This window comes from Pristis pectinata, chromosome 7 (assembly GCF_009764475.1).
Source record: "Pristis pectinata isolate sPriPec2 chromosome 7, sPriPec2.1.pri, whole genome shotgun sequence".
NCBI lineage: Eukaryota > Metazoa > Chordata > Chondrichthyes > Rhinopristiformes > Pristidae > Pristis > Pristis pectinata.
In genome coordinates, this window is record NC_067411.1 from 8,103,066 (window position 1) to 8,116,963 (window position 13,898).

The 13,898-nt window shown below is 46.5% G+C and overlaps 1 protein-coding gene across 2 annotated transcripts in view; it reads left to right on the top strand.

The window, feature by feature from the left end:
* Positions 1-13,898, top strand: part of palld (palladin, cytoskeletal associated protein) — a 262,041-nt gene that overhangs the window by 40,322 nt on the left and 207,821 nt on the right. For both annotated transcript variants that reach the window (XM_052019755.1, XM_052019756.1), the window contains exon 4: positions 12,545-12,674. In XM_052019755.1, coding sequence (XP_051875715.1) covers positions 12,545-12,674 — 130 coding nt within the window. The remainder of the gene's footprint in view (positions 1-12,544; positions 12,675-13,898) is intronic.

Genomic DNA, 13,898 nt, shown 5'->3' on the forward strand with positions numbered 1-13,898 from the left:
TGAAGGGCCTGTTTCCATGTTGTATGACTCTATTGCAAGGGTCCAGTGTTAAGGGTGAAATGATCACACCAGCTGTGTGCAAGATCAGCAGACCATTGATGACTTAGTGAAGTCACACAAGTCCCTGTAAGTGTGTAAGAATACCTCAGTAAGCGTGCAAGAGGATGTTTGAATTTTGCTTGGATTGTAGTGGGACACATGGTGAGGTTTCAGATGCCAAGACAGTCTCTGGTAGCTCTGTGGCTCTCACGCACAACGGAGGTCTTTGCGTTCCACATCGTGCTGGAACGGCTGCCTGACAACAGGTGCTGAGATGCTGTGAGAGGGAGGGCAAATGACTGATCATCACAGCAAATGGTGCTCTGCCACTGAGCTGGGCTGCGGTGAGCTTCATTCTCCTGCTCTGTAGTCACTTCATTAGTATTAGTATTGGAATTGGTTTATTATTGTCACTTGTACCAAGGTACAGTGAAAAACTTGTCTTGCATACCGTTCATACAGATCAATTCATTACACAGGGTGTTGAGGTAGTACAGGGTAAAAACAATAACAGAATACAGAGTAAAGTGTCACAGCTACAGGGAAGTGCATTGCAAGCAGACAATAAGGTGCAAGGTCAAACAAGGTAGATTGTGAAGTCAAGAGTCCATCTCATCATATAAGGGAACCATTCAATAGTCTTATCAGCATGGGATAGAAGCTGTCCTTGAGCCTGGTGGTACGTGCCCTCAGGCTCCTGTATTATCTGCCTGATGGGAGACGACAGAAGAGAGAATGACCCGGGTGGGTGGGGTCTTTGATTATGCTGGCTGCTTCACCAAGGCAGCGAGAGGTATAGACAGAGTCCATGGAGGGGAGGCTGGATTCCATGATGCGCTGGGCTGTGTCCACAACTCTCTGCAGTTTCTTGTCATGGACTGACTCATCAACCAAATATTGTGTCAAGATACCTGAAGACGGTGGAGCTTTTTTGTGAGTCACAGCAGACCCACTGGACACAGGCCTGGCAGCATCAGGCAACGTCATTTATCCAGAGCAACAAACAATCTGCTGGAGGAACTCAGCAGGTCGAGCAGCATCTGTGGTTGGAAAGGAATTGTCGATGTTTCACCATTGAAACCATTCTTCAGGAATGAGAGTGTAAAGGGTTGATGCACAACCCAAAATGTCGACAGCTCCTTTCCCCCACAGGTGCTGCTCGACCTGCTGAGTTCCTCCAGCAGATTGTTTGTTGCTCCAGATTCCAGCATTGCAGGCTCTTGTGTCATCATTTATCCAGTAGCCACTCCAAGGCCCTGTCCTTGTGGATAAATATTGGACCGGAGCTCTGTATTACATGGTTCCTGATCTACGTTAAGAAAAAACACTGCACTGCAGCAAACTTTTATTTTTATGAATTCTCATATTTCCTCTTAATATAAAAGGCTATTCAACCCTTTGAGTCAATGCTGACTCTCAGAGCATTCCAATTAATCCTGTTCCCCCACTTATTTCCTCGTAATCCATTCTCTCTCCATCAACTCTCCACCTGATTGTGCTGCCACCCAACAACACTAAGGTCCAATTTACGGTAGCCAGGTAACCTGGCAGCACATATTTGGGAGAAACCAGTCCACCAGGGAAACACAGGCAGACACAGAGGGGATGTGTGAATTACACGGATAGCACCTGAGGTCAGGATTGAAACTGGGACAACACTAACCATGCTAAGTCATGGCATGCAGGCAGTTATAACTATCGCTAAATGCCTTGCAAACTTGAATGGTTCGGATGTGAGGAGTCACGCACATACCTGTGGACTGAATTCTTATATCAGAGTCAGAATCAGGTTTATTATCACTGATGTATGTTGTGAAATTTGTTGTGTTGCGGCAGCAGTACAGTGCAAAGAGATAATTATTACTATAAGTTACAAAAATAAATAAATAGTGCAAAAGGGGAATAACGAGGTGGTGTTCATGGGTTCATGGACCATTCAGAAATCTGATGGCGGAGGGGAAGAAGCTGTTCCTAAAACACTGAGTGTGGGTCTTCAGGCTCCTGTACCTCCTCCCCTGATGGAAGTATCTTGAAGAGGGCATGTCCCGGGTGGTGAGGGTCCTTAATGATGGATGCTGCCTTCTTGAGGGACCACCTCTTGAAGATATCCTTGATGTGGGGAGGGTTGTGCCCCTGATGGAACCCAAACCAAGTAAGCAGAGTGATCTTCCTTCCCTGATGGACATTAGTGAACCAGATGACGTTATATGACAATCCTGTAGTTCCATGCTAACCATTGCCAACATTGGTTTTCCAATTTAATTTACTGAACTTAAATTCACCAGCTGGCAAGGAAGGGTAGCATAGTGGTGGAGTGCTGGAGCCACTAACTCACAGCTCCAGTCAGCGGGGTTCGATCCTGACCTCAAATGCCGTCTGTGTGCGGTTTGCACGTTCATCCTGTGGGTTCCCTGCAGGTCCTCCAGTTCCCTCCCACATCACAACGACATGCGGCTTGGTAGGTTTATTGGCCATTGTAAAATGTCCCCTATGTGTAGATGAGTGGTAGAACCTAGCAGGAGGGGAAGTGAATGTGGGGTGAGTAAAATGAGGTTAAGGTAAATAGGTGTTTGATCGTCAGCATGAACCCAGCAGAGTCTGTGCTGTGTGACTCTATGACTTCACGACAAACCCATGTCTTTGAATCATTAGTCCAACCCTTTTGATTGCTAGTTCAATAGCTATCTAACAAAAACTCTTGACATAAGTGGTCAGAGGGTGAGAATCATTTGATTAACAGTCTAACAGATGCAGCTAGGGTATTATATATGGTTTATCCTTCAGGAAGCAGAGGTGGGGACAGTGCACAACATCAGAATGTCTGCTATGTCATGTCGTCTAGCCGCACCCGTCCATGACATGGAGAGAGTGCAGTGGGGGTATCGTAGAACGACGAGGGAGTGAAACCCTTCAGTTACGGGCGGAAAAAGGAGAAGCTGAGAAACAGAAGAGGAGACTGAGGATTGACATCAGTAGAGTGAGCAACTCGTGAAGGCTGTTGTTAGACTAAAGAAGGAACAGCACTGAAGGCTCATTAGGTGGACTCCTGGGATGAGAAAGGAATGGGCAGTTTGGGCTGATCCTCTCCAGAGTGTCATAAAAGATGATCTCATTGAAATGTACAAAATCCCGAGAGGTCTTCAGAGCTACATGCAGGGATGATGCCAGAGAGTCATAGAGCTATACAGCATGGAAGCAGGCCCTTCGGCCCAACTTGAACACACTGTGAGGTGCCTATCTATGCTCATCCCATTTTCCTGCATTTGGCCCATATCCCTCTATTCCTTTCCTATCCATGTACCTGTCCAAATGCTTTTTAAATGCTGTATGGTTCCCACCTCTACCACGTCCTCTGGCAGCTTGTTCCATTCACTCACCACCCTCTGTGTGGAAAAACTTGCTCTCAGGTCCCCTTTAAATCTTTCCCCTCTCACTCCTCTCCCTTTGGAAAAAGAGTGGGACTTATCTACCCTATCTATGCCCCTCATAATTTTATAAACCTTAACAGATTTATAAAATATAACGTAACATAACATAAACTCTCAGCCTCATGCGCTCCAGTGAGAACAATCTCAGCCCATCTGATCTCTCCTTATAACTAAAAGCTCTCCATGTATTCCCTGGCTTGGTAACACTGATTTACTATTGTCACATGTACCGAGATACAGTGAAAAACTCTTGTTTGCGTGCCATCCAGACAGTTCATACTGTTCATAAGTAAAATGAAGTTGAAAAGAAAAAAACAAATACTGTATACATTATAGGATATAGTGTAGCAGATACAGAGCAAGTGCTGTGCGGGTAAACAAATAAATTGCAAGGGCCACGAGGAGGTAGACTGGGAGATCAAGAATTCATCTTCATTGTACAAGAAATCTGTTCAAGAGTCTGATAACAGCGACGTAGAAGCTGTCCTTGAGCCTGGTGGTACATGCTGTGAAGCATTTGTATCTTCTGCCTGATGGGAGGGGGGAGAAGAGAGAATGACCCGGGTGGGTGGGGTCTTTGATTATGTTTGCTGCTTTTAGAAGGCAGCGAGAAGTGTAGACAGAGTCTATGGAGGGGAGGCTGGTTTTCATGATGTGTCCACAACTCTGCAGTTTCTTGCAGTCTCGGACAGAGCAGTTGTCATACCAAGGCATGGTGCATCCAGAGAGGATGCTTTCTATGGTACATCTGGTTGGCGTCATCGGGGACAAGTCGAATTTCTTTAGCCTTCTGAAGAAGTAGAGGAGTTGGTGTGCCTGGAACCAGGGTTCACACTCTTAAAATAGGGACAAAGATGAGAAGAAAGTTCTTCTCCCAGTACATACTGCACCACTCGAGTTGTCAACCCAAGAGGACTGTGGAGGCTCAGACACTAAATTCAAGACTCAGATTACTGGATATTAAGGAAATCAGGGGATATAGAGTTAGTGCCAGAAAGTGGGGCAGAAGTAAAAGATCAGTCGCAACTTATTGAATGGCAGAATAGACAAGAGGGGCCAAATGGCCTACTCCTGCTTCTAGTTCTTATGTTCTTATTTTCATCCTCAGAAATGTTGGTGATCAGAGAGTAGGGTTCGCAGATTATTGGCAGAAATCCAGAGGAGAGATAAAGGGAATGTATTTATGGACCTGTGATCTGTAATCCCTGAGATGTGGATGGACATCGAATGATAGTGTCATACAGCACAGAAACAGGCCCTTCAGCCCAACTGGTCCATGCCGACCAAGATTTCCATCTAACCTAGTCCCATTTGCCTGCATTTGGCCCATATCCATCTAAACCTTTCCTATCCATGTACCTGTCCAAGTGCCTTTTAAATGTTGCTAATATACCTGCCTCAACCACTTCTTCTGGCAGCTCATTCCATATACTGATGAGGCAGGCACAGTAGTGTAGTGGTTAGCATAACGCTTTACAGCGCCAAGTGACTTGGGTTCAATTCCGGCTGCTGTCTGTAAGGAGTTTGTATGTTCTCCCCGTGCCTGCGTGGGTTTCCTCCGGGTGCTCCGGTTTCCTCCCACATTCCAAAGAAGTTGTGGACATGCTATGTTGGCGTCGGAAGCGTGGCGACACTTGCGGGCTGCCCCCAGAACACTCTGCACAAAAGATGTATTTCACGGTGTGTTCCGATGTACATATGACTAATATCTTATCTTACTCTCTGGGTGAAGAAGTTGCCCCTCAGGTTCCTGTTAAATTTCTCCCCTCTCACCTTAAACCTATGCCCCCTAGTTCTTGATTCCCCAACTCTGGGAACCAGTGATAATTTTACACAGGAATTGGGATAAATGGAAAAAGAATGTTCTGTGAGAAAGAGCAGGGTTGGGACTTAAATGACCAGCTCTTTCAGAGAGCCAGCTTGGGCTCGGTGTCTGAATGATTCCCTCTGCGCTGTTCTGTTCTCAGCAGCTGCAGCTTAACTAACCAGAATTTCCTGAGTTACAACAGGATGATTCACACGTATGGAATTGTTACTTCACTGACACAGTGTGTCCAAACATCGAGCAATGTAGGGATTCCTGCTCTCTCTCAGCAGTGGCTGTGAAGAGTTCCCTGTGACATAGCAGATCCCCCTGTGCGGTATTTAAGGAGGTTCTGTGACTAAATTGCTCTGGAGTCTGTTGGTTCTTGCCAACAGGGTGTGGAACTTGTCAACAGTCTGCCAACTTCAGTACAAGGTTGCCAAGGTCAAGGAGATATGAAATGGGCTTGGTTCTGCGTAGGGAGGCCACCCTCCTGATGGTGTCTGCCTAATCGTAGGTTCCCTTTATACTAGCTGGGCCGTGCATTTGGAGAACACGATGGGAATGGGATATTAGTAATTGGTAATTGGTTTATTATTGTCACGTAGAACAAAGAAGAGTGCAGCACAGTACAGGCCATTCAGCCCACTATGTTGTGATGACCCATATAAACCTTACTCCATGATCAATCTAACCCTTCCCTCCTACACAGCCCATAACTCTCCATTTTTTTTACATCCATGTTCCTATCTAAGAGTCTCTTAAACATCCCTATTGTATCAGCCTGTACCACCACCCCGGCAGTGCGTTCCAGGCACCCACTACTCTCTGTGTAAAAAAACCTTCCTCTGACATTCCCCCTAAACTTTCCTCCTCTGGTGTCCTCTGGTATTGTTCATTGCCATCCTGGGGAAAAGTTGCTGGCTGTCCACTCTGCCTCTCATAATCTTAAACACCTCTATCAATTCGCCTCTCATTCTGGGTCACTCCAAAGAGAAAAGCCCTAGCTCGGTCAACCTTTCCTTATAAAACCAGGCAGCATTCTGCTAAATCTCCTCTGCACCCTTTCTAAAGCTTCCACATCTTTCCTACAATGAGGTGACCAGAATTGACCACAATACTCTAAGTGTGGTCTAACCAGAGTTTTGTAGAGCTGCAACATTACCTCGCGGCTCTTGAACTCAATCCACCAACTAATGAAGGCCAGCACACCATGAGCCTTCTTAACCACCCTATCAACTTGCGGAGCAACTTTGAGGGATCTATGGACTTGGACCCCAAGATACCTCTGTTCCTCCACTAACCTTGTACTCCACCTTCAAGTTCGATCTTCCGAAGTGTATCACTTCACATTTTTCCAGATTGAACTCCATCTGCCATTTCTCCGCCCAACTCTGCATCCTGTCTATATTCCATATAACCTACAACAACCTTCTACACTATCCACAACACCTCCAACCTTCATGTACTGAGATGCAGTGACAAACTTTGTTTTGTATGCCATCCAGATAGATCATTCCAAACATCAGTACATTGATGTAGTACAAAGGGAAAAGCAATAACGGAATGCAGAGTATAATGTTACTTACAGCAAAAGTGCAGTGCAGGCAGACAATAAGGTGCAAGGGCCATGACAAGGTAGATTGAGAGATCAAGAGTTCATCTTTATTGTACAAGAACCTTATAAAAGTGGGATAGAAGCTGTCCTTGAGTCTGGTGGCACATGTCCTCAAGCTTTTGTATCTTCTGCCCAATGGGAGGGGAAGAAGAGAGACTTACCAGAGTGGGAGGACTCCCTGATTATACTGGCTGCTTTCCTGAGGCAATAGGAAGTGCAGACAGAGTCAATGGAGGGGACGCTGGTTTCTGTGATTGACTGGGCTGTGTTCACAACTCTCTGCAATTTCTTGCAGTCTTGGGTATTGCAGTTGCCATACCAAGTTGTGATGCATCTGGATAGGATGCTTTCAGTGGTGCACCTACAAAAATTGGTGAGGTTCACTGGGGACATGCCGAATTTCTTTAGCCTTCTGAGGAAATAGAGGCGCTTGTGAGCTTTCTTGGCCGTGGCATCTCCATGGTTGGACCGGGACAAGCTGTTAGTGATATTTGCACCAAGGAACTTGAAAATCTCAACCATCTCCAACTCAACACCTCAACACTTAAAGAATAAGAAAGTGAAGTGAAATCCAAAATGAGCTGAAGCATTTTAGCCCCACTAACTTGCTCCTTCTGACAACCAGGTCATGGAGATGGAGGCCAGAGGTTGGATTTCACCCATTCTTGGTTCGCCAATAGGCTGCACTCACTCACCACTAAATTGTGATGTCCTAAACTGGTCTAATCCCATTTAAAGGCATTCGAATCCGGCATAGATTTTCACCGACGACATTGGGAAGTGGGTAAGCGGTGTTGAAGACCTCTCTCTGTGGCAGGTCCCCATGTTGCCATGGAGATAACGGACAACGCTGCAATGGGCCAGTGAGGGAGGAGGGCAGAAGACAGAGAGAGGGTTTAGTGAGTTGGTCACACCGCAGTTTAAAGGCCTAAGGAAAGATAAGGAATGGGTGACTGACAGGCAGAGCAGTAGCAAGAAGGAAGTGAAGGAGTCCCCTGCGGTCATCTCCCTCCAAAACAGATATATCGCTTTGGATACTGTTGGGGGAGATGACTCATCAGGGGAAGGCAGCAGTGGCCACGATCATGGTACCATGAGTAGCTCTGCTGCACAGGAGGGCAGGAAAAAGAGTGGCAGGGCTATAGTGGTCGGGGATTCCATGGTAAGGAGAACAGACAGGAGCTTCTGTGGCTGCAAACGGGACTCCCGGTTGGTGCGTTGCCTCCCGGGTGCAAGGGTCAGGGATATCTCAGACTGGCTGTCAAGGCCTTCTGGAAGGGGAGGGTGAACAGCCAGTTGCCATGGTGCATGTAGGTACCAACAATATAGGAAAAAAGCGGGATGAGGTTCTACAGACTGAATTTAGGAATCTAGGAGATAGATTAAAAAGTAGGACCTCAAAGGTAATGATCTCAGGATTTCCACCTGTGCCAGGTGCTAGTAAAAGTAGGAATAGCAGAATAGTCAGGATGATATGTGGCTTGAGCAGTGGTGCAGGAGGGAGGGTTTCAGATTCCTAGGGCATTGGAACCGGTTCTGGGGGAGGTGGGACCAATACAAACCAGACGGTCTACACCTGGGCAGGACTGGGATCAATGTCCGAGGGGGATTGTTTGCTAGTGCTGTTGGTGAAAGTTTAAACTAATATGGCAGGGGGATGGGAATCCATGCAGAAAGAGGGAAGCAAAGCAGAGACCGGAGCAAAAGTTAGAAAAGAGAGAAGAGTAGAGTACAGAAAAATCAGATGCAAAAGACACAAAGGTTACTAGATGGGGACTTTATCTGAATGCCTGTAGTATTCAAAACAAGGTCAGTGAGCTTGTGGCACAAATCAGTATAAAGGGGTACGATTTAGTGGCCCTTACAGAAACGTGGTTGCAGGGTGGAGATGAGTGGGAATTAAATATCCAAGGGTATCAGGTAATACGGAAGGATAGGCAGGAAGGTAAGGGAGGTGGGGCAACACTCTTAATTAGGAATGAGATCAGGGTGATAGTGAGAGATGATATAAGATCCAAGGAGCAGAATGTTGAGTCCATCTGGGTAGAGATTAGGAATAGTAAAGGGAGAAAAATCACTAGTGGGAGTTGTCTATAGGCCACCGAATAATAACATTACAGTGGTACAGGCAATAAACCAAGAAATATCTGATGCATGTAGGAATGGAACGGCAGTTGTCATGGGGGACTTGCACGTAGATTGGGTGAATCAAGTTGGTCGAGACAGTCTTGAGGATGATCCATGATAGCTTTCTTGATCAGCATGTTAGTGAACCTACAAGGAAAAATGCTATCTTAGATCTAGTCCTGTGCAATGAGACAGGTAAAATTAATGATCTTGTAGTTAGGGATCTTCTTGGAAAGAGTGATCATTGTATGATTGAATTTCTTATACACATGGAGGGTGCAATAGTTCAATCTAAAACCAGTGTATGATGCCTAAACAAGGGAGACTACAGGATGAGGGAGGAGTTGGCTAGCGTAGACTGGAAACACAGACCATATGTTGGGACAGTTTGAGGAACAGTGGAAGACTTTCATGGTGCTCAACAAACGTATATTCCAGTTAAAAGCAAGGACAGTAAGGGTGGGGACAGCCAGCCTTGGATAACTAAAGAAATAAAAGGGCATCAAGCTAAAAGCTCATGCATACAAAGTCACCAAGAGCAGTGGGAAACTGGATGATTGGGAAAACTTTAAAAATCAGCAAAGAACCACTAAACAAGCAATAAGGAAAGGGAAAATAGATTATGGAAGTAAACTAGCACAAAATATAAAAGCAAACAGTAAAAGTTTTCATATTTATATAAAGCAGAAAAAAGGTGGTTAAAGTGAGGTCGCTTGGAAGATGAGGAGGAGGAATTAATATTGGGTAATGTGGAAATGGCCGAAGCCTTGAACGACTATTTTGTGTCGGTCTTCACGGTGGAGGACACATCCAACGTGCCAAAGAGAGATGTTCTGGATGCGATGGGAGGTGAGGACCTCGATACAATCGCTGTCACTAAAGAGGCAGTGATGAGCAAATTAGTGGGTCTAAAGGTAGACAAGTCCCCTGGTCCTGATGGGATGCATCCCAGGGTACTGAAAGAAATGGCAGAAGTTATAGTAGAGGCTTTTGTGATAATTTACCAAAATTCTCTGGACTCTGGGCAGGTCCTGGTGGATTGGAAGACAGCGAATGTCACGCCACTGTTTTAAAAACTACAACTAGGGGAGATAGCCTCAAGATTTGGGGGAATAGATTTAGGATGGAGATAAGGAGAAACTTCTTTTCCCAGAGAGTAGTGAATCTGTGGAATTCTCTGCCCAGGGAAGCAGTAGAGGCTATCTCATTAAATATATCTAAGACACAGTTAGATAGATTTTTGCACGGTAGGGGAATTAAGGGTTATAGGGGAAAGGCAGGTAGGTGGAGCTGAGTCCATGGCCAGATCAGCCATGATCTTATTGAATGGCGGAGCAGGCACGACAGGTCAGATGGCCTCCTCCTGCTCCTATTTCTTATGTTCTTGTGTTCAAAATCAGGCTGGGGATAATTTTGGGACAGGTGAGGAGGGACATTGAGATGGGGGGAGTAATTAGGCTAGGTAGGGTGTTAACAAGTGAGGGTGGGGGTGCTGTCCAACGACACCCTAACAGATGTCATTTGACAATGTGCTGCTCCTCATCAGGGTCCGTACCACAGCACTGATGCTGTGATCATTCTGAACCCTGCCTGATTACAGGGGGGCTGCACATCAGATTCAACGCTGGGGATTCAGTGAAAATGGAAACGATGTCCCAGTGGGAATCCTTTATCCACATGATTCCTGATGCTGTGGGATTTGCTCCTTATTTAACTGTCATAGACGGAAAAATAGAGTTATAGACTTTCAGACCACTGAATCTGCACCAACCACTAACCAATCAATCCTGCACTATTGCCATGTTTTACTCTCCCTACATTCTCATCATCTCTCGCCAGAATCTACCACTCACCTACACACTAGGTGCAATTTACAGCATCCTACCGGCCCACAGGTCTTTGCGATGTGGGAGGAAACCGGAGCACCCGGGGGGGATCCCATGCAGTCACAGGGAGAACGTGCAAACTCCACACAGACAGCACCCGAGGTCAGAATTGAACCCATGTCGCTTGTGCTGTGAGGCAGAATCTCTGCTAACTGCGCCACAATGTGGCCCCACAGGTCCTGACCTTTTGGCTCAATTTCTGTTGGTAAATCAAAAACACAGCAGTGCATGTGAATGACATCATCGTGTGCACAAAATATGAGAGGACATGAGCCGAGATGTTGGGGTGAACCACAACAGGAGATGGACACAAAACACTTCAAAACGTAATCCAAAAGCTTTCCACGTCTGGAAAGCTATTGCGAATGATTTTGTTCCCAATCCAATTTCCCAGCTTTAAGGTAAGATAAGATTTCTTTAATAGTCACACGTACATCCAAACACACAGTGAAATGGATCTTTTGAGTAGAGTGTTCTGGGGGCAGCCCGCAAGTGTCGCCACGCCTCCAGCGTCAACATAGCACGCCCACAACTTCCTAACCCGTACGTCTTTGGAACGTGGGAGGAAACCGAAGCACCCGAAGGAAACCCACGCAGACGCGGGGAGAATGTACAAACTCCTTACAAACAGCGGCCGGAATTGAACCCAGCTCGCTGGTGCTGTAATAGCGTTACACTAACCGCTACACTACCGTGCCTGCTTTGGTGCCAAAGAACACACAGCAGTGCCAGCAAAAAACAAGATGCTGGAGGAACTCAGCAGGTCAAACGGCATCTATGGAGGCAAAGGGATAGTTGATGCTTGGCGTCGAAACATTGCGTCAGGATCACAAAACGTCAACCATCCCTCCGCCTCCACAGAGTTCCTCCGGCAGCTTGTTTATTACTCCAGATTCCAGCATCTACTGTCTCCTCTCTGTCTACACATTGCCATATGGGGAAGTTGGTGATGCACAGGGAGATGAAGTGAATGGCGGGGGATGTGGGTGAACACGTGAGGCCCAGCAGAAAACTTGTGTAAATGATGAAAGGAGCACAGGAAGAATATTGGAGACACAGGAGACTGCAGGTGCTAAAATCTGGAGGGACAAGCGATCTGCTAGAGGAACAGAGGGTTTAGCAGCATCTGTGGGGGGGAGAAGGAATTGCCAAAACCCGAAACGTTGACAACTCCTTTCCTGCTCGACCTGCTGAGTCCTTCCAGCAGATTGTTTGTTGCTACAGGAAGAATGCTGTTCAGCTGAGGGAGGGGGGGAGTACGGAGCATCAATATCAAGCCTGCCCATGTGCTTTGTGTATCTAACAGGAACAAGACTTGGCCTTTACAGTGATTCAAGCTCATGTGCATCCAATTAGGTTATTATTAGGTTAACTTCATCCAATCCCCAACACCATTTTCAGGGTATGGGCATCATCAGAAAGACCACCATTTTTTGCCCATCCCTAATTGCCCTTGAGAAGGAGATGGTGAGTCACCTTCTTTAACCACTGCTGGTGAAGGTGTGCCCACAGCACTGTTGGCAGGATTTAGACCCAGTGACGATGGAAGTCTACAGATATGGTTTGGTGTGCTTTACCTGTTAATGCAGTTGTCTGTAATTTGTGTAAATTTTCTCTTTTCCCTTCCCTTCCTGAACACAAGGGCGCAAAAGAAGACGACCTCAGTGTCCCTGACGATAGGATCCCCTCACTCAAAGAAGGCAGCAGGTGGCCCTGAGGTACAACAGGTCCGCTCCACTCTGGTTCAATCCATTTCCATCCCAGCGCCCCAGGTACGGTGAATAGTGACACTCTGAGTGCATCTGCCCGATAACACCTCCTGTGTGTGTTTTAACCCGCATGCAAAAGGTATAGATGTAGATGTCAGTCTATCATAGCACTTGTACTGTTGATTCAGAAGGTTATGGGTTTAAATCCCACTGGGCTGACCCCTGAAGGAGGGAGGGTCAGAGGGACCAGTATGCAGATAAGATGTCAAGCCACCCTCACAGAGGGGTGGAACACAAATCATTGGGTCAAGCAGCATCTGTGGAGGCAAAGCCATGGTCGATATTTCGGGTCAAGACCCTGCATCAGTCCTGACCATCACTTTCCCTCCACAGATGCTGCTCGACCCACTGAGTTCCTCCAGCAGTTTGAGTCTTGCTTTTGATTCCAGCATCGACAGTCTCTTGCGTCTCCGATGTAATACAAATGTCACAGCTGGGTGAAATTTTCCCTGAGCTCTTGAAGTATTTATCCCAAACTCAGTAGCATGCTGCTGTGCTAATACTCTCTCATCTCCCAGATTGTAACAGTAACCTTACTTTAGACCGATTCTCTGAATGGAAATCACATTGTGCTTGATGGGAATACCTCCCTGGTATAGAGTACACCTCCGGCATTCCGTACCAGTTGAGCAGAAGCTTTTTCTCACTCAGTATTGGGAAGCTGTTTGGTACCTGCCACCAATTCTCATTCCCCAGCTCAGCAACTCTTCCTCTTCCTGCTAACTGTTCAGGATTATCTGCAATTTTAAGTTCTCACTTCTCCAACAAGTTTAAGATAAGATATATTAGTCACACGTACATCGAAACACATGGTGAAATGCATCTTTTGCATAGAGTATTCTGGGAGCAGCCCACAATGGTCGCCACGCTTCCGGCGCCAACATAGCATGCCCACAACTTCCTAATCTTTACATCTTTGGAATGTGGGAGGAAACCGAAGCACCCGGAGGAAACCCGCCGCAGACACGGGGAGAACGTACAAACTCCTTACAGACAGTGGCCGGAATTGAACCCGGGTATCTGGCGCTGTAAAGCATTATGCTAACCGCTACACTACTGTGCCTGCCCTACACTACCCTGCTGCTCAAATCCTCCTCCATGCCTTTGTTATCCAAGATCATTCCAATGATCTTCCCTGTTCTGGCCCGTCTCTGGACTCCTTCGACGCTTATTCTGCAAACATCCCTGCGCTCAAAGAACTGCTTGATCACCTGGTTAGGCCCGGGA